The sequence below is a fragment of the Perissodus microlepis genome, chromosome 6 (assembly GCF_051167445.1).
Source record: "Perissodus microlepis isolate ML-2025 ecotype Zambia chromosome 6, ASM5116744v1, whole genome shotgun sequence".
NCBI classification, from domain to species: domain Eukaryota; kingdom Metazoa; phylum Chordata; class Actinopteri; order Cichliformes; family Cichlidae; genus Perissodus; species Perissodus microlepis.
This window is the reverse complement of record NC_140466.1, coordinates 11121026-11145270: the sequence shown is the minus strand read 5'-3', so window position 1 is coordinate 11145270 and position 24245 is coordinate 11121026. Positions and strand designations below refer to the sequence as shown.

General features: G+C 40.3%; 1 protein-coding gene and 1 long non-coding RNA gene across 2 annotated transcripts; one reads left to right on the top strand and one right to left on the bottom strand.

Annotated features, from left to right (window-relative positions):
- Positions 1-1236: 1236 nt before the first annotated feature.
- Positions 1237-5148, bottom strand: LOC146385163 (uncharacterized). The gene is made up of 2 exons (XR_014800452.1): positions 5034-5148; positions 1237-1681 (listed from the first exon to the last, which is right to left on the bottom strand). It is a non-coding gene; the product is annotated as an uncharacterized LOC146385163 (long non-coding RNA).
- LOC146385162 (procollagen galactosyltransferase 1-like) lies at positions 4893-23039 on the top strand. The gene is made up of 12 exons (XM_084930753.1): positions 4893-5222; positions 10033-10143; positions 10240-10357; positions 12826-12960; positions 15807-16011; positions 16110-16229; positions 17137-17213; positions 17305-17411; positions 17778-17910; positions 18959-19086; positions 21009-21215; positions 21340-23039. The coding sequence occupies exons 1-12, from the start codon at positions 5005-5007 to the stop codon at positions 21608-21610; spliced, it is 1830 nt and encodes a 609-aa protein (XP_084786879.1). The 5' UTR covers positions 4893-5004; the 3' UTR covers positions 21611-23039.
- The last annotated feature ends 1206 nt before the right edge of the window (positions 23040-24245 follow it).

Below are 24245 nucleotides of genomic sequence, written 5' to 3'. Positions count from 1 at the left end.
TGGATCTTGCATGCGGCAGTGTAGGTTGGATTTGTCAGCAGAAGGCTAAGAGACACTACTGGACACACAGGAAGCCCAATCAGAATGCTCTCCGCAAAGCTAATTAATGAAACATTTTGTATACCCAGTAAAGTAATGCAAATAAAAGCATTTTTAAAATGCCATCACATTGGTTTTCCTATCCCGTCACTCTTCTTTCTTTCCACGGGCTTAATATGTGTGCTGCGATATTTTGGAGCTCGGTCTCTGATCACAGCAGTGCTGTGCAGGATCAAAGACAGAGTGATTAAGGTGTGTAATAAGGTGAGATTAATTGTGAGTTTTATGCCCCAGAGTTTGTTCAGATTGTGCTGTCACAGAGTAAAATGCAAAGCTATTGCACATTTCCCTGTATGTATCTGTTTCTGTCTGGGCATGTTCACTTTACCCTGCACCTGGGAACAGAACTGTTGACTCTGTCATCTCAATTAATTCTGCAAATGATCCTGTATCGCTGCCAGTACTTGCACAAGGTGTGACTGAGCAGGCATTTCTTTACATTTTTATGTCTGCAAGCTGCGTAATTCCCTTCTCACATCAAAATTATTAATATTCTTGTAATAAATTAATATGGTTTTATTATCTGACCTGCTATGATTCCAGGTATCAGCTTGAAAAACCTCTCTTTATCCATCCCTGTACTATCTTTGAATTCATCCTAAGAGACATCCTGACTTCTCATATCCAAAAAAGGTATATGTAATTTTTAGTCTAAGTCAGACTTAAGGAGTTGTTTCTGGTTTAAAAATAAGTGTGCCGTGCTTATCTTGAACCGATTACTTGTTACGCTGTCAGTTACATGTTACATTTTGTTTTCCTGCTGAGATGAGACAGTCCCACAGCAGTTTGTGCATCTCCATGTCAATCCCAACATCCCCCACAGCTCCAGCTCTGGTGTCTCTGAACCAGTACATGACAAGCTGCTCCGTCATTGTGACTGCCAGCAGAAGCCCAGCCAAACCTCTGAAGGCTCTTAATCAGAATCTGAAAAACTCATGCCAAGCATCATGTTTGACAGAGGAGACAAGGAGCCTGCCTTAAAAACTCAGAAAAACATATGCTCTCAGCCCTTGATGAAGGCAATGAGCCATGAAGGAACTACATGGCGGCACAGTAGAGGCTTTGACCTCTAAAATTATATCCTTTGCATGTTTCTATTCAATTTCCAAGAAAAAGAAAAAGAAAAACATAAATATGTAAAGTCTTGTACATAAAGGTCATGTACATTTATTTAGGTTGTAAAATGCACATTAATTAAACTACCAGAAGAAAAGAGACTATATATACACCCATCAGGCATAACATTATGACCACTGATGGGTGAATAACACTGATTATCTCTTCATCATGGCACCTGTTAATGGGTGGGTTATATTAGGGATCAAGTTGACGTTTTTTTTTTTTCTTCTCAAAGCTGATGCATTAAAAGCAGGAAAAAATTGTCAAGTGTAAGGATTTGAATGAGTCTGAAAAGGGCCACTCAGTGTTAGACAGGTGGTCATAATCTTATGCCTGATCTGTGCATGTTCTTAGCACAATGGTGCAAACGTTGCCTCAGAGCCAGAAGGTTCCTGATTCAAATCCCAGTTGGGATTCTCCGAGCATGCTCTCCGTGTGCCTGAAGGTTGACTCCGGCTTCCTCCTAAAAACAGGTATATTAGGTTAACTGGTGATTCAAACTTAGGGTCGAGTTAAAAATACGTGCTTTTGTTTTATATTATAATACAATATAATATATGGGTAAAAAGACTTGTTGTCTAAAGGGCTTTGAGTGGTTGATAAGAAAGAAAATGCTACATAAATAAGCGCAGCAGTAGGCGTTAATAGTTTAAGATGCTATAATAAAGCAAAACCATAGCTGTGAGAACACGTTTCATGTGGGGGTGTTGTGAGGATGATACAATATGTGTGACTTTAGGATGACACCCTCACCACCATATGAAAAATATCAGAATAAATACGTTGAAAAATACAGTTCATATAAATTTAAAGCTCATATTTGTCTGTGAAGGGAAAACCATGTAAGAAAACATATATAAATGAAAGGTTGCACAGACATATTGCAGCTGGACACCATATAAAAGGCAGATTTCCACAAATGCTGATAAAACAGTTACCAAATAAGCTGTTATTTAATATGGATACTGATCAGAAGACAACATATATAGGCAAAGTAAACAACAACGGTTATAACTTATGAAAGGCAGTTTCATTGTGTGTATATATATATATATATATATATATATATATATATATATATATATATATTTATACAATTATTATTTGTACAATTTTAAAGAGCTTGAAAGTCAGTATTTGGTATGACTGCCATTATTCTTCAACACAGTCTGAACTCTCTTAGGCAAACTTGTAATTTTTTAAAGTAGTCTTCAGGAATTGTTCTACAGGCTTCTTGAATGGTATTTCAAAGTTCTTCTTGAATTTTGGCTTCCTTTGGTTCCATGCTCTGTCAAGATGATCCCACACTGCTTCAGTAACGTTGAGGTCCGGGCTCTGGGGAGGCCAATCCATAACTAATGGTTTCACTGTGTGGTTTTATATTAATTTATGCTTTTTATGCATTGTGAATGCATTTGGAATTATTTTCAGGCTGAAACATGAATCTGTTGCCAAACAGGTGATATAATATGGTAGATTAAAATGTATCTATTCATAGTTCCAGAGTTCTTTTCACAAGATCCCCAACATCACTGGATGAAATGCAGCACCAAACCATTTCAGAGCCTCCGGTGTGTTTTACAGATGGCTGCAGACAGTCACTGTCCGTGATAGGCTGCTATTAACAAAGTGCCTAAAGACACAATTTAAAATTGCTCCTTTCCTAAGCTGTCTGTATGTGTAGACACAACACATCCATTTAGTTAGATGCCTTTTTATGTTTGAATGGGTCATAAGTGAGTTGCTTAACAAAAAAAAACAAAAATAAAACTTTGTAATGTTCAGGTACAAGGAGCAGACTGTGTGATGTATTCTTAAAAGGGAGGACAGAATATGTCAAAGGGAAAGTATAGATGGCTTTATTAAAAAGACAAGGTTGTTTGAATACATAAGGAGGATTTGTCTTATCATAACCTAACCTCTCAGTACCTCACTCACAGTTCAATGTTACTGTAGCTGTGGTGCATGCAAGCTGGCATGCAATGGCCTTTTGACAACAATGAGTTCCCCTGAAACCATTTCAGACCTGCCTTTTAATTCAGCCAGCGCCAATCTCATGTCAGTATAATATAACAGTGACATCCTTGTCTGCTGTGTCTTCTGGTCTAAAAATGAGTTAAAGCACAACCCATGTCCAAAGAAAAACCTTTAAAAGACCTTCAGAAATCACGGAAGACTATTGCTCAAGACCACTTAAACAATAGTCTTTTTTAAAGCAAATTATAAATAAATGAGGAATGCTTCAAGACTTTTGTGAGTTATTAACAGGTAGTTAATAATATGCTTAATAACAGAAATGGATTGCTGTATCAAACCATTAAAAAGTGGCCATACTGAATGCTTTCAAAAGCGCACTTCTACTTTGGATTCATAGTGATTAAAATGTTATTATGTATGTATGTATGTATATGGGGACAAGCCAGTGCACTGTATATTAAAGAGCACCAGTAAGGAGGGTCCCATTCCGCACTGGTCGGAGATTAACAATGATTGCCTCTGGTGCTGTTGGCCAACAAGGAGCCTGTGGAAACTACGGTACTGTTGGCCGAAGACAAAGGAAGAGGAGAGAGGGAGGCGACAAGAGAGAAGGGAAGTTAGAAGTGAAGAGCTGAGAGTAGGTGTAAGCTATAGCTGGTAAACAGAGAGTACTAGCTGATATGATGGCAAAGACAAAAGTAGTTATACTGATACTTCTTGTAGAAATGCCATGCAGGAGGAAAAGTGGAAGAGCACAGATAAATGGATGTAGTGAGGGAGGACATGCAGAGGATTGGTGTGACAGAGGAGGCTAAGAATAGGAGGAGATGGAGGCAGATGATCCACTGTGGCAACCACTAAAGCAAGCAGCCCCAAAAAATAAATAAATAAAAAATATAAGGAAAAATAAAAGTAGCTTATGGAGTCTGAGTTGTACTTTATGTTTTCATTTGTAATTGTGGACATGTAGGTCATCTCTATCCACTAGGGGGTACTGCAGTACCTTCAGCGCCACCACTTTCCAGCAAAAATACTGAACACTGGCCAATTACACAATCTTATGCCTGCGGATTTCTTCTCACATTGAGATCAGGGAATCATTTCTCACTAATATCTTTCATTTTAATCATTCAAGTTTAGTGTTAATCACTAAAATGCCTGGTAGTGCTTAGGTTTGCTGTACACCATGATTTTAATTATTTGCTCTGTAATTAATATTTATGTATACAAAAATCACCATTATTGTCATTATCCTGATTATATTGTCACTTGGGTATAACAGGTGCATGATTATGCGACACGGCATGAGATGAAAGGTTTTACTCAAACAGTAGCTCCAAAGCAGAGCGTAAATCCCCTTAGTTTAGAGTTTCTGGACGATATTTTGCAGAGGTATGACAGGCCTGCAGTGTGCTCAACACATCCGACACGCCCAAATGGCTTTCCATCTGCTACAGCTGGATCTATTCTTAAAGGGGAGGGCAGCATATGGCAAAGTGTGAGTCCAGTCGGCCTTATAGGAAAGAGAATGTTGTTTTATATATATATAGGTAGGATTCATTCTAGTTTAACCTGTCAGTAGCTCACGGTTAATTTTCTCTGTAACTGTGGTGCATAGCGGCTGCGAAGCAACGGCCCTTGGACAGCAGAGAGTTCCCCTTAAAGCAGTCAAGACCTGCCCTTTAATTCAGCCAGCTCCTCTGCCATGTACACACTGTCGGCATAATACAACAGCGGGACCCTCGGCTACTACATCCCCCAGTCTCGTTCTCTGTCCGCCCTGGCTTCTAGGAGTTACTCGCCCCTGCCATGCACCGGGTCACCTCGCTACTGCTTACCTTGCTGTTCGTTCTCCTGCCGGGCCGGAGCTGGGGCTATTTCCCCGAGGAGCGCTGGAGCCCCGAGTCTCCGATCCTCGCTCCCCGGGTCGTTATCGCGCTGGTCTGTCGCAACTCGGCGCACTCTCTGCCGCTGTTTCTCGGAACCATCGAGCGCCTGAACTACCCGAAGGACCGCATTGCGCTGTGGTGAGTGTCATCAGTGTGTCGTGTCAACGTATTAAAGGAACTAGCTGACAGTAAAGTACAACAAAATGGGATTCACTGTAAGCTCTCAGTGGCGCACGAGAGACACGTCGAGCCCGGGTTTAAATTATAGAGGAAAACTCTGCGTGCGTTTGCGCGTGCGCTTGTGAGATTCGATCAGATGGGGGCGCTGTGTTCTAAAGCTGTGGGAACACATATGCAGCGTGGGCTTTATCTTTGTAAATGACACCAGTGATGAAATTAGTGCAACTGGGAGCAGCGTGGCTTCCCCTACTGTGTGGACCTGAGCTGGCAGAGCAGGGAGGGCGAACTCCGCCTGCAGAGTCAAGCCCATGAAAAGTTCCATTCAGTCACGGAGCTTCTCTTACATAGTCCCTCTCTTTCTCCCCTATCCCTCCCCTTTCTTTCCCCTCCCTCTTCCCCTTCCTCATCTTCGTCTCCCAAAGTCGTCTGGAAACAAAACTAGTATTTAAAACAATTTTGAATACATCTTTTACAATGCGACCAGACACAATAGACTGTGAATGTGAGCCCGTGTATTAAAACGCCTCCGCAGGACTCATCTTCTTTTACCTTAAGGCTGTTTTTTTTCTGTTGCCACCCAGCCCCCCTCCTTCTAGATTTTTCCTGTCTCCAGCTCTGCTAACTTCCTGTGATCCCCTGCCAGTAGATCTGTTCTTGAAAATTTAGAGATTCTTTTAAATTTTTCATCAGCATTCACACCTGACAGGTTAGATTATATGCTAGTTGGCAATCCAGTGGTCTAATGAAGGGAAATGAGGGGCTAAACGCCTCTAGCAGAGTTGCGTTTAATGTGACAGCAGGAAGGGGAATTAAAACTAAACATCAGTCACTCCTGTGAAATGGCTGTTTGATCAGAGGATGCCGTGCTTCATTTAAATGCTGAATTGAACTTTTTCCATCAGACCCAGAACGAGGGATTCAAGTGTCCGTGTGCCTCTTCAAACAAACCAACCTGGATGTTGAGCTTCTTTCCTTGTGTCTGAGCCAGATATTTGTGCCTGATTTTAACCATGCCCATGTGGCAGCCAGTTTTCAGCGGGCTCGCTTTGATATACAGCATAGCTCATCTCTCCGTGGAAGAGCTGATATAAAAAGTTTTGAAATGCAGTGTGAAAGACATATTCTGAGCTGCTGGCTTGCCACCTGTCGATGTCTGCAGTTATCAACGAGACAGGTTAAGATGAAATACTTGGCAAACGGCCACACACACACACACACTGGTGAGTGTGTGTGCTCTGCAGGGACATGCAGTGGGGATGTTATCATCAAGCCATAAATCATCTTCCTCCTCCTGCCTTTTTTCCCCTAGCACTCTCATATCCGTTAGGCATGGCTGCAATCGCACATATTTATTTTTCACAAACCCTTTTTAATTCACTACCTCTGGCCATTCAGAACTTCACAGCTGTCAGAAATTTGTGTCCAACAGAGATAAAAGAAGTAGACACATGCAGAGAGAGAGCGTGGGAGAAGAAGATCGATTGGTTAGCTGGTCACATGTAGGTGCTGAGATGACACTGCTGTGTTAAAAACGCCACAAACAGATGGGAAGGCTAACATCAGCAGCACGTTGACTGACGCTCATTACATGACAGGGTTGGAGTTAAATCCATTTCTGCCGTGTTACACATTCTTTCCCTCTTTCACGCTCCGTCTGTGTTTCTGTCTTTGTCTCTGCCCCTCCCTGACACACTTAGATTTGTTATGATAGCACAGAGAGCAGCTGAATGCCACCCTCCCCTTCTGTGGCTCTATTGTCTGCCTTTCTTTCCCCGTCCACACCTGATACTAGTGATGTGACGCTTTGAACCTCAAATGACAGCAAGGCCATAAAAAGGATTATGAGAGCATTCAAAAAGTTCAGCAACTGAGCGTATGAAAATCAAAAGCTGATTTACATTTGCTTGTTATCTTCTTCAAGGTCACATCCTTTTGTAGCCCTGCACTGCTTCCAGCAGCGCTGGGAGTCTCATTTTGAGCACTAGTAGGAGTGTAGCTGTTAATTCACTGTGGAGCTTGAACTTGGATATAGAGAAAATGTCAAATTTGATGTCAAAGATTTTATCAGTCAGCATCATCGCTGGTGATGAGAGTTCTGTCTCTCGCTAAGACCCAAAAGTGTTCAGCAGAGGATCCTTCTGTTTCCAATCCCCCAAAGTGTCCATTAGACGAGCAGCACAGCCAGGAGCATGTTTGTTTTCTTTAGGGTTAGTTTTTTTTGCACTGTGAATTTGTCCTCCAGGCTCAGACTATCAATGTCCTAAAGTGTCTTAGGTTGCCATTAAACTGCACTCTTTAAATATCAACATATTCATTGCCAAGTTTTTCTTTGAACATTTCACTCATGTTCAGCTTAGTCTTTGTGTCATTTTCATTTTGTTTACTGAGCCACTTAACACTGACCCATTAATAAAACAGACACCCAACTCAAGTGTTGAACCAGCGTCGTGTCTAAACATAACAGACAATTTAGCAAATATCTCATTTAAATTTTATCTTTAGACATTTTGTTACTAGTAGCCTGTCACAAAAAACACGTCATTTCTTTAGTTGAATGTATGAAAAATAACTTTTTTTTTTTATCAAGAAGGTCAAAACAGTGTCTTAAAGACATAACCTTAACAAATGTGAACAAATCCAGGAAAGACCTAACACAGGACCTGAGACACATCTGAAAATTAGTGCAACAGGTGTTATTAACTGATGAATCCAAATTTGAAAAATTTAGTCAACAGACAGGTACAACAGTGACTGTCTACATCCATTTGTAAAACACGATTTAGTGCAGCATTTCGCCCAGTGCTAGCGGACAGTTTCATTTTCAGTCTGACAGTGATCTTAAAAACACTGCCAATGCAGTAAAAGCATACTTAGATAAAAAAAACACACACAATAAAAAACTTTGAGTCATGGATTGGCCTCCCCACAGTCCAAACCTCAAAGTTATTAATGCAGTGTGGGATCACTTTGATAGAGAATGGAATAAAAGGCAACACGTTCGGGGCATTCAAAGAAGAGCTCAGAGTGTCCTTTAAGAAGCCTGAAGAATTATTTCTAAAGCCTACTTACAGAAATCACAAGGTAGTCACATAAAGGCAGTCAGGCACAGGACAGCATCAGCAGTAAAGGACCAAAGTGGAATGTGTGCAATAAAGGACCATTCTAATTATGCTAAAGACATGCAATCCAACCTTTTAACTTCGACTGTAATTGAAATCTGCATTGGTGAATGCATGTCAGGGATGAGAATGTGTAGAGTATCCCCGTGTCATCAGCTGAAAGAATGCCAGGCTGCAGCACATGAAAAATGACCTTGCTTGATATTAACATGTATTGCTAATATTTATTATATACATTACTTATACATTAATTTTAGGTTCCAACATGGATAAAAAACCTTCAGAGACTTATGCAATGACTTTGAGCTTACCACCCAAATGTTCTCATACATCTTAGCTCTGTGGGCTGTTTCAGCATTTTTCAGCTTGTTTCGTTTCCTTCAGAGTTCTAGTTGCTTTGTTTCGCAAGACAAAGTTTGTGATTAACCAGTACACAGCACAGACAATATGAAACACGTAGCCGTTGTATCAGCCCACTGGTTGTTGACTCTGTATTTTGTAGTCTCAGTGTTGGTGTTTCAGCCACTTACATGTTGTTATTGTTTTCTTGAAACTGTCATATGTGGATAAAAAGGTTGAATCCCAATTTATCAGCTAAAGCTAGTTAGCAAGATGCATTAACAAACTGTAGGTGCAAAACACAGAAACAGTATCAGCTAATTTAATGATGCTAAATCTTTCCTCACCAGGACTAGAACACCTAGTCCTTTATCTCTAGAATGAATGCTGAACTTGATCCAACTCTGTTGAATGTTTAACAAGGTTTAGTTTGCTAACACCATAATAGCATTATAAGGTTTGTTGGGGCTTTACCTTACAATAAAAAATTATTGGTGCCATATAAATAGATGGTGGATAAATAAATCTAAAATGACTGAATTTTAAGGCTGAAATATTTTGTACAGTTGATTGATATTTGAAATTTTCACCTATGGCTTTATTCCAGTCAAGACGTGTTGATCTACTGATGCTCATTTCTGTATGATTTTGGAATATTAAAATGTTGAGTTTGTGCACCGTCAAGTGCTGCAAACTATTTGAACTTTATTACTTAATGCACAAAACATTTCCCACTTGATTTTTGGAAACAACTCACAATCCTGGTTGGAAAACAACCAATAATCAATCTATAACCTCTCTACCACCTCCATACTTCAGTGTATAAAACTGAACAGGATCATTCTTCTTCCAAAAGCAGAAGCTTTGTGTAACTATTTATGCAGAGACATTAGCTGACTGCAGTAAATGAGACAGAACAGAAGAGAAAACAACAGGGCTCCTGCTGAGAAAATGCTGTTTGAGTGGCAGAATAATAAATGCTGGCGAATATTAATAAATAAAAGTACATCATGTACAGGGATTACTGTGGTTGTTTGAAATGTAGTCAGTGACCCAATAAAACAGAATTTTATAGCGACACCGACCAAAAATAGTTTTCCTAGGATTCACAGCCTTGTCTTATTAATGCTAGGATTGGGACCAATTCTATTCCAGCATGTCTCTAATATACTGTATATTGTAATAATAAATTTCACACATAATGATACATGTTCATCTCCCTTTAAGCCAAATTAAGTCTTAATACTTGTTGGTACCAGCAGAACTGTTCTTTACTCAGAGTTTGCTCTCTCCTGTCATCACTCCCACAGGGTGGCGACAGACCACAACATAGATAACACTACAGCCATCCTGAGAGAGTGGCTCATCAAGGTCCAGAGTTATTACCACTATGTGGAGTGGAGACCCGAAGATGAACCCAGGTACGTGCGTGCCCATGTGTGACAATGGGTCTCTGTGCGTGTTTGTGTGTGCGTGGTGTGCACATTACTTAATGCGTCTGTCTTTGCATGCCTCAGTGCCTTTGAAGATGAGGTGGGGCCCAAGCACTGGAATAATCTCCGTTATGAACATGTAATGAAGCTCCGTCAGGCAGCGCTGGACACTGCCCGTGAGATATGGGCAGACTATCTTCTGGTATGCTATCATCCACTCTGCAGCTCTACAACTATGTGCTCTCAGCTCTGTGAATAAGGCGATATCTGTGGAAATTACAATACGCTGATTCATGACACTCCACTCTCCTAACAGCCACTCATCCACATTATCCACAAATGCTTATATCTCTTCAGAGAACTGAGGTAAAAAATTAAAAATATGCAAATTTCAGGCTGACATTTTTACTAATGCTGTTGTGTCAAATGTTAAATTCTTTATAGTTTTAAAACCCTAGTTCAGGGAAGAACAGTGCTTTTGCACTTGTAAACAACTACAGCTCCGTGTAGCTGGTAACTAAAGGCTGAATGACACACTGCCAGAAATGAGCTTGTCTTTTTTGTTTTGTTTTGTGTTGTGTTTTTTGCTGTTTTGTTAGAGCTGTTTCGATTTGACAATGCAAAAGGACACAAGAAGTTAGGCTTTCAGTGTATTATACAATTTTATTGTTTTTAACCATTATTATTTAGAACTCTTGCGTGCTAATACCTGTGTACAAGTAAATTTGTGGCCAGTTAGCCAGTACTTTGAGATAGGACTGTTTTACATCATTCCTTCATATATTAGGTAAACAGGTAGATATGCATTGTTTTTTATTAATATTTGCGATGTAAGTAAGAAATAACAATTTAAAAGATTTTCCACTAATTCCTACCATATAATTTTACATACAGTCATGTGAAAAAGAGAGTTTTCATAGGACTCTGTGCAAAGTTGCATAAACCACAAGAGTTTTGGAACAATAAGTGGAGATGTTTGACCATAATGCATAGGTTGTCTAAAACCAAACACAGCATCAGCACAAACACCTCATACCAACTGTCAAGCACGGTGGTGGTGGGATGATGATTACGGCTTTTTTTGCACTGAGTTGAATGCTATGGTAAAAATGGTAAATGGCCTGTATTTGTATAGCGCTTTACTAGTCCCTAAGGACCCCAAAGCGCTTTACACAACCAGTCATCCACCCATTCACACACACATTCATACACTGGTGATGGCAAGCTACATTGTAGCCACAGCCACCCTGTGGCACACTGACAGAGGACACTGGCACCACCATAGGCAACGGGTGAAGTGCCTTGCCCAAGGACACAACGACCGAGACTGTCCAAGCTGGGGCTCGAACCGGCGACCTTCCAATTACAAGATGAACTCCCAACTCTTGAGCCACGATCGCTATGCTAGAGGCTGTCTGACAGCTAAAGCTTGACCCAAATTGTGTCTTGTTACATGATAGTAATGCAAAGCGCAGCAGCAAATCTATTACAAAAAGAAAAGTGGTTGAAAAAGCCCAGACCTCAACCTAATTGAAATGCTGTGGCACGACCTTAAGCGAGGCGTGAATAAACAAATGTCCTCGAACCTGAAGCAACGTTGCAAAGAAGAGTGGGCCAGAATTTCTTTAAACAGAAAACCAATTACTCCAAGGCTGCTAAAGATGGTTCTGCAAGCTGTTGAATGAATCATGGAATGTACTGCATAGAGTCCTGAGAAAACGTTCTTTTTAAACTAACTACATTTATGCTACATTTCTAGCACAAGTTCCTGTGACTTATTGGGACAAACACAGGCCAAGGCCAAGGCACATATGGTTGGCAAATTATAGGAAAACGCTGAATGCTCTGTGGGGGTCTGGTGGTTCTGTTAAGCTGTGGTGTATATTCCTGCTCGCATGGATTAGGTCCAGCTGTCCCAATAGAGGGAAGTGAAAATGGTAATCGGTACAAAGTTGCACAGTAATCACCTTTATCTTGTTAATAAACACTTGGTAGCAACAATACCCCCCTTCACAAAGCACAAGGAGCCGTTGAATAGCTTTATGAGTATGAAAATGATGTGAACCATATGCACACAGTAATCAGAAGATTTTAGACCCATATGTTTAACAGCACTCTTTGCTACCATCATCCGAAGACCAAACGAGGGAATATCCTTCAGAGGAATTACGCTTTGTCCCTTCAGTAGAATTTTAGAGACTTGGAAAATCAATGCCTAATGTAAGTGTACTGAAGGTGCATGTGCAAAAAGCCAATATCAGAGGATACATTTTATGCTGAAGACATACACACACATAGTTGTCTGGGAGCACTTGTTGGAGCGCATCTGTTGTCGTTGTTGAGATGTAATGAGGCAAAGACTTTGGCACTGAACAAAAAACAGAAAACAACAAAAAAATGTTCCCTGAAAATCAATTCAGAACAGAAACTCAGTGAAAATGATCCTACAACAAATGCTAGTGCAGTCTATTTGTAAGGGTTTTATAAAAATTACGTGCTTCGAGGTGAAAAGGTCTAAGAAGGAGCGGCCTATGCTTGCAGTGTCTAATGATCAAGCCATGTTGCCGTGGCTCAGTCAATTATTGTGAAGCAATGGCTGACATTTTGGGTGCTTACATGTGTACCTTTGTGTGCGATAGTCAATACTGTGCCCTTCTCGTCTGTCCGCAGGTGGCCGACTGTGACAATCTGCTCACCAATCAGGATGTGTTGTGGAAGCTGATGAGGGAAAACAAGACCATTGTAGCTCCCATGTTGGAGTCCAGAGCTGCATACTCCAACTTCTGGTGCGGCATGACCTCACAGGTACTGCAGATTTCTTTTGAGCTGCTATCCATTTACACTCCATTTAAATTTTGGCTATGTGGTATCTCACATGCTATGCATTCATTCAGTTTGGATGTGTGAATAATGTATTAATTTGTGACAACCAGATGGCAAAGAACAGTCTAAAATGCAATAAGCACAATAGCACAATAAGAGTATTTAGAAAATGCTATTATCCACCGACTCGAAATGATAAACCACAAGATGGTGCATCTCTTGGATGTTTTTTTTCCTTTTTCTGTGCATCGTTAAATTTATAACACTTAATTAAGTTTCTGCTAGCTTCAGGTTTTAATCACAGTGACACAAAGAAAAGAGACTGCAAAGATTATTCATCATCGGTTGTCTTCAGATCTTTAAAGCCTTAAATTGATGCAAAATTAAGATCTTAACTTTTTGAGAAATTGCTGCTACGTCTCTAAATCCATTTTTCAAATGTCTTCAGATGATAGATAAGATTTATGTGTCATTTTCTTATGCTTGGGAGGATGGAGAACCTAAGCCACGGGGTCAGTTGCTTGAAAGGAAATAGTGTTTTATACTTTTCTTCTAATTTTCCGCTTAGTTTTTGTCCAACAAATTCTTTGCTTTTTAAAAAATGAATGCTGTACTTCTAGAATGTGTTTTTTAAGCCTTTTTGTAAATGCAAGAGCTTAAATTTAATCAAAGTGGCCTTAAAAAGCTATTAGATTTAGCGTCCCTCAATCTGAATATTCCTTGTTATCAAGGTTAGTCTCTTTATAACGTGTCTTAAAAACCTCTTTTTATATCCTGGATGAATAATGAAATCCACTATTTAGTTTGTTGGCTACTGATAGTCTGTAAAATTTTAATATTTCTACTGTGGAAAAGAAAAACACATTTCCTGCCGTCCTCCAAACACTGAAAAATAATCTAGGAGAACATTTACAGAGTGTTTTTTTCTTGTGCTTCAGGAAATTATATTTGTACAATACCTAACTTTAGAAACACTGTAAATTAACCAATTTGAAGGTGTGGTAGAGTCTTTATTATTACCAGCGTAGTGAATGGAGTGTGTTTGATGTGTAGGTGCTATATACTCTTTGTTAGGTACACCTGCAGCAGCTCGCTGGACAAAAATGCTTGTTGATGTCAAAGCTCAGAGGAGGATGGTCAGACTGCTTTAAGCTGATAGGAACGGACTCAAATAACAACCCGTTACAAAGAAACCAAAGTTTGCAGAAGAACATATTTGAACATACATCATGTTGAACTTTGAAGCTGTTGGAAGTGATGCTGCTGTCAGATAAGAACAGGAAACCGAGGCTACAATTTGCGCTGCGTCACCAAACGTGGACAGTCTGATGAGTCTTGATTCCTGCTGCAACGCTTGGATTGTGGGGTCAGAATTGGAAAAATACAACGTTAAAGCGTGGATCCATCTTGCCTTGTGTTGACTCTTCCGGGTGGTAACACTTTGGACCCATTTCCATGTCCATCCCTTTTTACCAGGGGTCTCAAACTCCAGTCCTCGAGGGCCGGTTTCCTGAAACTTTTCCATGTGTCCCTGTTGCAACACACCTGAATACAATTTATAGGTCCATAGTAAGACTCTATAGAACTTGACTGCATGCTGAGGTGGTATTTCAGCCATGAGTGAATGAACATCGTGCAATAAAATTACTTTTAGAAGTACATTTTTTCAAACACTTACATTTACTGAAATTTAAGGGTAAAGGGTTGCCACTTCAGCATGCAATCAAGTTCTATACTCTTGCTAATGACCTACTAATTTTATTCAAGCGTGTTGCAACAGGGACAGTTTGAGGACACCGGCCCTCGAGGACTGGAGTTTGAGACCCCTGCTTTATATCCACAGTGGTCCATGAGCTCCAAATGAGCTCCACAGTCATCAGATCTCAATCATCTTTGGGAACAAGAGATTTGTGCCAATGTGTGATGCTATTGTGTCAACATAGATCGGAGTCTTAGAGGAATGTTTCCCGCTCTGTTTTGAATTTATGCCATGGACAATTAAGGTGGCTGTGGAGGCAAAAGGGGGCCCAATCCTGCCCTAGCAAGGTGTACCTAACAAAGTGGCTGTCGACTGTATATGCCGTGGAATTCCTTAGGAAATTAAAAGTTTTGCTTTGTCTGGTGAAGTAATATTACCATATATAATATTTAACATAACATGCTGGTACACAGACAGCATAAACAGTCATTTTTTAAAATTTGTTCTTTCGCCACTTGCTACCACTTGCTTCACCAGACGCCACTGCTGTCTCTGTTTATTCAAATGAGTAAATATATACCTCTATTTATTTATTTATTTATTTATTACCCAAAGTAGATTGTTTTGAATTGAATTGAAACATGTTTCCCTGAGTATGCAGACACTGCTGCCATGATTTTGACAGCATATCTGATTCATCACACAAGCTGTCAGTGATCTATTCCTGTCTTGGCAGGACGCCTTTCAGAACTCATCTTTGTTTCTTTTCAGATCAGAATAGACATGAGGACGCTGACTGTCCTCTAGACAAAATAAACCAACTTCAGCCAACAGTCTGATTCCTCTAAAGAACATTTCCTTCAGTACAGTTAATAGGCCTGTTGCCAGAAGGCAATCAATGTCTTTTCCATGTCAGCGCAACCCAGAATTTCAAGATTTGCTCTTAGAAAATGTCTTTTGTCATAAATTAAAAAAATATGTAGATATTTCAACCTCCTACGAAGTGCTACAGGCATTCAGAAACTTCAAATCCCAGTCCTTCAGTTCAGGTTCTTGCTCACCTTATAAATTGGACACAGCTGAGAGCTGTTTGTAACTATAGCACACAGTGTTTCTGCACTTCCTGCAGGGTTACTACAGGCGCACACCAGCTTATATGCCCATCCGCAGGCAGGAGCGTCGTGGCTGTTTTCCTGTACCAATGGTCCACTCTACCTACTTGATGGACCTTAGAAAAGAGGCCTCCCGTCAGCTGGCCTTTTATCCACCACACCCAGAATACAGTTGGGCCCTGGATGATGTCATTGTCTTTGCCTATTCAGCGCGCATGGCAGGTGAGTTAAAGGCAATAGAGCTGGAGTTTTTATGTGGTAGGTCCATTAAAGTTCTCTAAAAAGAAAGTGTAAGCTTGTTTTTCATCTCTTGCCTACAGATGTGCAGATGTATATATGCAACAAGGAGACTTATGGGCATTTCCCGGTGCCAATGCGTTCTCATGCTACCTTGCAGGATGAGGCAGAGAGCTTTTTGCATACTCACCTTGAAGTCATGGGTGAGTCAAAAGATCAAAGCGCTCAGAAATGCAGAAGTGATTTGTTTGTGTTTACTCGTTGGGTGCAAGTTTTCTTGTGATTAAGGCAAATAAAGTTGTTTATGTCTCAGAAGTCTTTAAGCTAGTTATATTCAAACGGATTGATCTGTTGGTACTCAAGACATCTTTCACTTGCCTCGTCTGGTCTGTAGCATTGAGTTGCATTTAAAAAAATTTCCATCAAAACTAAATCCTCACGCCAGCCAACTGTCGTCTTTTGCTGTTCCCTCAGTAACAAAATAAATGTGAAGTTGCGCTGAGTTAGAGCGGTGTGACCTTCTACCAAAGCAGTGCCATATGCTGTATAACTCTTGACAAATGAGCATGGTAGGCATGATGATATGGTCATCTCAGACGCGCAGCTCAGAGTACAGTACCATCTGTTTGTGAGGGGTAGCCAAACAGGAAAGTTTAAAGGGAAGGATGGCTGTAAGGGAGAAGAGCTAAGAGGCATGCTTCAGAAAGAGAATGAAAGCACAGTATATGCTAGATATGAATTATTCTTAACTGTGAATCATGAAAAGCTACTCCAGCGTGATCTCAGAGTAAAAATATAGAGTTGAAAATGAATAAAATATGTAAGTATCACTTTTTAGAAAAGGAAAGACAAACCACACAACGAATACTAATACAAGCTAATAATAACCTGATTATAACACGGTTTTAATACTTACCAGTATCTTGCAAAATACTACATCAAAGGAAATCAAAGGAAAACATAAACTGTAGGTTTTTTCCAGCGTTCATAGGGGAATCCCTCACAACTATCTTGCGGACCCCTGCTGTTCCCTAAACCACATTATGGGAACTCCTGTTCTAACACATTACTCATTCTCTTTTTTCCCTCCCCTCCTTTTTTCTTTGACAGTAAAAAATCCACCATTGGAGCCCTCCAGCTTCCTGTCTCTTCCTCCCAAGCAGCCTAACAAGATAGGCTTTGATGAGGTATACACACACACACTCATTCACTCTCTCACACACATAAATACATGCACAGTAATCTAGACGTGTGTGTTTTGCATCTGCGTGCACCCAGGTGTTTATGATAAATCTGGTGCGGAGAGCTGACCGTCGTGAGCGAATGCTGAGAACTCTGTACGAGCAGGAGATCAGCTGTAAGGTTGTTGCTGCTGTGGATGGCAAGTACGTTTCTCATTTTCTTCCTCCCCCACCGCTTGTGTCTTCCTGATTTGTGCCTCTGCAACATGCAGTGTAAATTGATGTAGTGAGCCCGGGCTGAGACAAACAACCAGGTGAAAAGCAGCTGGTCGCTTGCTCTTATTTCTAGATTCCCTGAGCCACATACTTTTTGCTTATTTATGTCTCTAACCTTTGCGTGGGCTGTCCAAAAGTTAGGCTGTTATTCAGTTATTCATAATTGATTTGTTTCTGCAGTCAGTCCTGATACCTGTATGGTTTACGAATATATTTGTGTTGTACATGTTTATTCACTGTTTCATTTGAGTATCGATTCCATATTAAATCTCAATGTCCATCTCTTTCTCTCAGAGCTCTGAACAAGTCTGATATAGAGTCTATGGGGCTTAAGATGCTGCCAGGATACAAAGACCCTTATCACGGTCGACCTCTAACCAAGGGTGAACTGGGTTGTTTCTTGTCTCATTACAACATCTGGAAGGAGGTGAGACTCTTGAGCTGGCCTAAGGCAATTATGTCTACCTGCACGTCTTAGATAAGGTTTATTGTTAAAAACACAATAATTGAGATTGCGTGAGGAAAGGTGGCTTGAGCGGCAAATAAACTTGTCTTCTATATGTTTCAATGAGATCGCTGCTTTTTTTGGACAAATTTGTAGTTAAATCTTATTATTATTATTTTCATGATGAAAATATACTTGCTGTAATAAAAAGTGCAAGGAAAGAGAGAGGAATTACAAGCGAGGCAAACCCGGCATGCATCTACTCAAGGGCATTGCAGTGCATGTAATCTCTATGAACTGCTATCTGCATGTGATTATGTAGGATGTATAAGCAAAGAGACTGGTAGCTTTCTCCAATTACAGTTCTCTTGTTGTCCAGCCTCTGTTTACCAATCATGTTTGAATAGACTTTGATTACATGCATTTAAACAGTCCACATGAAGAGCAATTAAGGGACTGTATTCGCCAAAATGCAGTTGCAAAACCAGTGACTTATTGCATTTTCATGAGCCTTTTTCATTGTATCTGTATTTACAAACAATAACCGGGAAGTCACAAACCGGATATCCACTATCTGGATATCCTGGCTACACTGGAGGCCATCAAAAATAGTTAGCAGCCAATTGGTTCCCAAATTGTAACCTATGTCGTGTGCGCCCAGTCTACATGGTCAACTGGTAGTTTTCATAAAGAATCTTTTTTTTTTTTTTTAAAAACCCAAAACTTTATAAAAGACTTCATAGTTTAGCTGCACTGTTTGTCAGGAAAAAGCTCAGTCAGTATAGTAATTAAACCAGCTGTATTCAGCCACTCCTGTTATTTTGGGAGAATGAACAAACACACAGGCTTTTATGTGTAATTATAGAAAATTAGCCATTTGTAATCATTTTGTACGAAGGACCCATAAAGGTCAAAAAGGATTTAACAAACGTTACACTAAATCCACCTAAGTACATGATGGATTTTATGCACAGGCTCACCGATATATTGGCAGCACTGTAATGCTCCATATCCATATGTCTTCGTTCAGATAGTAGACCGAGGTCTCCAGACTTCTCTGGTCATCGAGGACGACCTCCGCTTTGAAGTATTCTTCAAACGTCGCCTTCAGGCACTGCTGCAGGAAGTGACATCACACAAGCTGGACTGGGATCTCATGTGAGTGATGCTTCAGTGAACTGAGGGAATACACAGTGTAGTAAACAGAGAGGATTATCATCTCCATCATCCTCTTACAGTGAAATCCAACCATCTGTCACACGATATCTCAGACGCCACCAGTCAGATGCTGAGAACACTTGTGGGAATAATCCAGTGTAGCATCCCACTCCTGAGCACCGTCCTACGGCATTTTCATTGAAACTATCCGAAATAAGAGCTGTTCGGGAGACTCATCTAGACATGACCTTCAAATATTGCAGCAAAGTCTGCTTGAGCTGAGCTGCAACTATATTTAGTATTTCTAAAAGCCCGATCGTATATTTTTACATTCATATATTGTTTTTTTTTTCTTATGAATTCAACAGCTGAGGAGGAATTGATTGAATTTTCTTGCTGCTGGGTTCTTTGTCACAGTGGCAGCAGAGACTCATTGATATCTCATTAAGAGTTTCCCGCTATGCGAGTGTGAAAAAATGTTGTTAAAACACAAACATTTATTACAATCACATTATTAAGTGGAAATTATCAATCGAACTCCAATATTGCTATGTGGAGTAATTTTTAGGCTATAATTGCACAAACGTTGTAATTGATGCATTTGCTACTGACTGGCAAGAGAAAGGGATGTGGGTCCCATTCTGCCTACTTACTTGTGTCCATTTGCAATTTCACCGTGGATATCCAGTATCAGCTAACCAGTGCACATCTTCACTAGGTTTGGGCGATTGGACGAATATATCGACTATCGACGATAGGCTGAGCCCATCGGTGATCGTTTTTACAAGGGCGATTTATTTATTTATTTGCCCATGAGTAAGTTTGCTAATAATGATGGAGCTAATAGAAGCAGTCAACAGAAAAAAAAAATAATAGCACTGTTTTAACAGCATCCTCTTTCATCTGCGAGCAAATGCACCCTCCTCAGAGTGCACCCAAATGCTTGTTGATGGAGCTGCAGAAGCTGGTGATAGCCTAGGATGGTGGACACGTACATGCTCATGCAAGTTAGTCGTGTTTGAGTACTTTGCTCGCACTATATGTCTGCACAAGCGACACACCGCTTTGGTTACATCCTTAGGTTTACCTCTTTCATCCCAAATGGGCAACTTTATATTTTATTTTAGTGTTGTCAGCATTAACGCACCGTCATCACAACTATCGCGATTAAGAATGAACCCATCTGGAGCGCAGACTGAGTCAAAATCCCTGAAATGTCTCTGTCAATGCATTTTGGGCAGTTTGTCCAAAGTTTGTTCATTCTGCGCTCCAGATGGGTTGAGCACGTTAAAAATTTTAATCGTGATGACCGCGTTAACGCTGACATCCCTAATTTTTTGCGCAAATTAGTTCGTCCATGTTTGGACTTCTTCTGTGTTGTAAACACGTGCATGACTACATTGCTCCGCCCATCAAAAAGTCTGCACATGCGCACATGTATCGCCCATCGCCGATTATTGGACTGACAATTGTCAGTTGGAAAATTTTTACATATTGCCCAACCCTAATCTTCACTGTTGATGAGAGTTTCCCAGCAAGTGTCCAAGCCCCAAGAAGGCGCATCAGGGCAGGAGTAGTTCTCAAGGTTTTGCGTTGTGTACTTTTCCTCCACAGTTAGACCATCACTGCAGAATTTGACATTAATGTTCTGAAGCATCACAGTGTGCCTGCTCACAGTGGGTTTTTAAAACAAATTGAAACAATATTCATCTGTGTGCTGATTCTTAGTTGCTAATTAAAATATAAGTTCACTTAGTTAATTCAAGAGGATAAAACTAAAAGGGTCATATTCAAATCTGATGCCTACCATCTCTTCCATCCGGATTCAGCACAGTTGTTAAGACAGTAGAGTAGATTTACTGTTATTAGCTGTCATTTCAAATCTGTGATCTGTGCCTCTTATATGTGAACAACTCTTGCAGTTATATTGGGCGGAAACGAATGCAGGTGGACCATCCAGAGAAGTCGTTACCAAACATCCACAATCTGGTGGAGGCCGACTATTCCTACTGGACTCTTGGCTACATGTTGTCGTTACAAGGAGCCAAGAAGCTCCTCGGTGCAGATCCTCTAAGGAAGATGCTGCCTGTTGACGAGTTCCTTCCTGTCATGTACAACAAACATCCAGTGTAAGTATAACCCATCTGCTCTCCACGTGTTCTCTTTGTTCCTGTTATCTGCCTCCTCTTTGTGATTTCTTTTCTGTGGCGCTCTTGTAAATCTAATCACATCCCCGCTTGTCTCGCTCATCAGATCAGAGTACATGGACCACTTTGAGCGTCGGGACCTGCGTGCATTTTCTGCTGAGCCGCTTCTGGTGTATCCGACCCATTACACAGGAGACCCGGGCTACATCAGTGACACGGAAACATCAGTAGTCTGGGACAACGAGTCAGTCAGGACCGACTGGGACCGAGCCAAGTCCAGGAAAACTCAGGAGCAAGAAGAGCTGAGTTTCGAAGCCCAAAACTCTGACGTATTGCAATCTGAACTGGAGAACTGGAGCGCACGGGACGAGCTGTGATGAAGGAGGGAAGATTTGAGGAGGAGTTAGAGAGAAAGAACTCTGGCATTCAGAGATAAGACTGAGGGAAATAGAGCAAAGCTGTGATAGTGGGAGGAAATAGAAAATATGGAGGGAATCTAACAAAGTGGTGGAATAAAGGAGTCATAGTGGAACAGATGGACAATATGCTGATGAGGAACAAATTATTTTTCTCTCTTCACTATTGAATCTTTCTCTTGAGAGAGGAGGTTAGATGTAGAGTTAACTCTTGAAGAGTCAGCTGTCAGCTTTTGTTTTATTTATTACATCCCATAGACGTCCCTTGTCCACTGCTGGTCTCTTAATAGTTTTTAACATGAGAATTTCACATGCAGTTTTGCATGTCTCCAAAAGACACTCCAGTAATATTTCAACTGTCCAGAGCAATTTCACCAATACTTTCCCTAAATCACACGTTAAAGCTGCAGTATGTTCTGAGTTAAAATGTGACCTCCTAAAGAATAACAAGGTTATATTACGTTTCTTCTTCTACTGTCTAAAATTCTCTCTCTGGAGAAAACAATCACCAAAAAATTTCAACATGGTTCCCAGCATGTTTGGCCACTTATCCCTCTTCATTGGATGGATCCGTTCCACCAAGAGACTTTCGGTCATTCATTAGTTTCAGTTTAACAGCTTTTGGAGTTTAGAAGGACTAAAATAAACCAGCAAATCTAAAAAATAAGAAAAACCATATTAACATATTGATAAATATCGATGATATCGATATATATAAAGTTCCTGTAAATTCATGTCGTGAAACTTCATATTTATATTGTGATCAAATCCAGGTTGGGAACATAGACTGTATAGGGAAGATGGTGTGGGCCACTGTGACATCAGAAGAGCATTTTGAATGCTTCAGCTTGTTTTTTTTATGGTTTTCATCCTTTATTGTCTGAATTACTCTAAAATTAACAATAATTACATAATGAAAATCATAAGAAATCAAACTGTGATTGAAACCAGTGAGAAGTAGAAGAACGAGTAGCTCTCTGCTGGCCATTGGGGGGAAAAAATGTCAGTTTAAGATCATTCTCACTGGTTTCCCTTTTCAAACCATGAGGCTACGTTCATCTTTCATATTCAGTCTGTGGCTGGGAATCACCTCTGTTCGCCTTTTCTGACTCTTAATACCTTGATCTTTAATTTAGGCCCAAGCAGCCATTGTTATTTACTACATGTTATGTTTTGGGAGATTAATTTTAGGCTTACTTATTTGTAACTGATGAATGTATCTGTTTTAACTGTTACCAAAGGATTTGTTCACACTTGAATAATAGCAGGATTGATTTTTGTATTTCCTTAGTTCTCAGCTCATGTTGCAGTTTTAACCCAGACTTGCAGCTTTGGTTGCATTTTTGTTTGTTAAAACAAATGAATATAGATTTTTTTGTAATACCTCTAACGTCTTGTCTGTTCTCTGTGTTTTCAAAGTGTGTCTTTTTTGCTTTGTTTTTACCAAAGGATGACTAACGCCTTTGATATGAAAGGATTGGTTGGTTGACATTTTTTCTCCACTGGATTTAAGTTAGGCTGAAACAGGGAAACGCTAGAGCATCAGCACCTCAAAGCTCAGTTAAATGTACATGGAAGCACTGACATGCTGCCGGCTGTGGTTAAAGCTGCAGTGGCTAAAATATCAAAGTATCTGCTTTGCCTCCTTTATTGGCACACTACAGTTTTATTTAAGCGCAGACATGAATGTTGAGAGTTATTTAATTAGTGCCCACTGGTGTTTGCCTGCCCTGTAACTACATAATGGTAAGCTTTGGTTACAGCAAGCCACCATTACCTCTCCCCATTCATTGTGTTTATACTCATTATGGCTTACTCATTGCTGACCAGTGAAGCGTGCTCGTTCTACACCGACTGCCCTACAGTTTCATGGTATTTGCATCTGAGATCAAGAGTTTGTTGTTGGATTAGAACAAAAACATTTAATTAGTTAAAGAAATTATACTCAAGGGAGACATTTTTAGTCTTGACCTCTGCGAGAGTAGCTTTGCATGATTAACAGTTCACAATAATCCATGTTTATGTTACAGTAGGCTTTGGTGTAGCACATCAGTTCATCCATTATTTCTTTTAAGCAAATATTTGTTTGATTGGCAGCCTCTTGCAATCAAAAGACTTGAACAGGTGGTGGGAGCTGTAGCTGCTGTGACCATATTAGGGTTATCCCCCCTCATTTACATCAAATTTTAGGAACGATTTGTTGTAATATGAGTGCTTGGAGCATTCTGAAGTCTGAGCTTTTGACTCACATAGATTACCTCAACATATCCTCACCTCTTTACTTGAATGTTTGGCCAAAAATCAGCATCCACCACTGTAACAGTGTACATCCACTTTGATATCACTTGCAATCACGCTCAAACACACTGCCAGAGGGCCATTTCCACCAACTGCCAGACCCACTTCATGGATAACCTCAGGTATACTAATTTCTTAGATGATACTTTCACCACATGTCTGAGATCGGTCTGAGATCTCTTGCTCTCAAACATTACAGTTGATGATAAGAGAAGCATAACTGACTTACATCGACACCTGTGCAGTACAGCCATGCTTCTAGGCTTACCTAAAAAAAAAAAAAAAAGCTTCAGCATGT

Bases quoted from the DNA above. Each gene is read 5' to 3' on its own strand.
- LOC146385162 (XM_084930753.1), top strand. From the start codon at position 5,005: ATGCACCGGGTCACCTCGCTACTGCTTACCTTGCTGTTCGTTCTCCTG. The intron at 16,012-16,109 runs GTGAGTTAAAGG...TCTTGCCTACAG, and splicing joins CTATTCAGCGCGCATGGCAG to ATGTGCAGATGTATATATGC. The intron at 16,230-17,136 runs GTGAGTCAAAAG...TTTCTTTGACAG, and splicing joins TACTCACCTTGAAGTCATGG to TAAAAAATCCACCATTGGAG.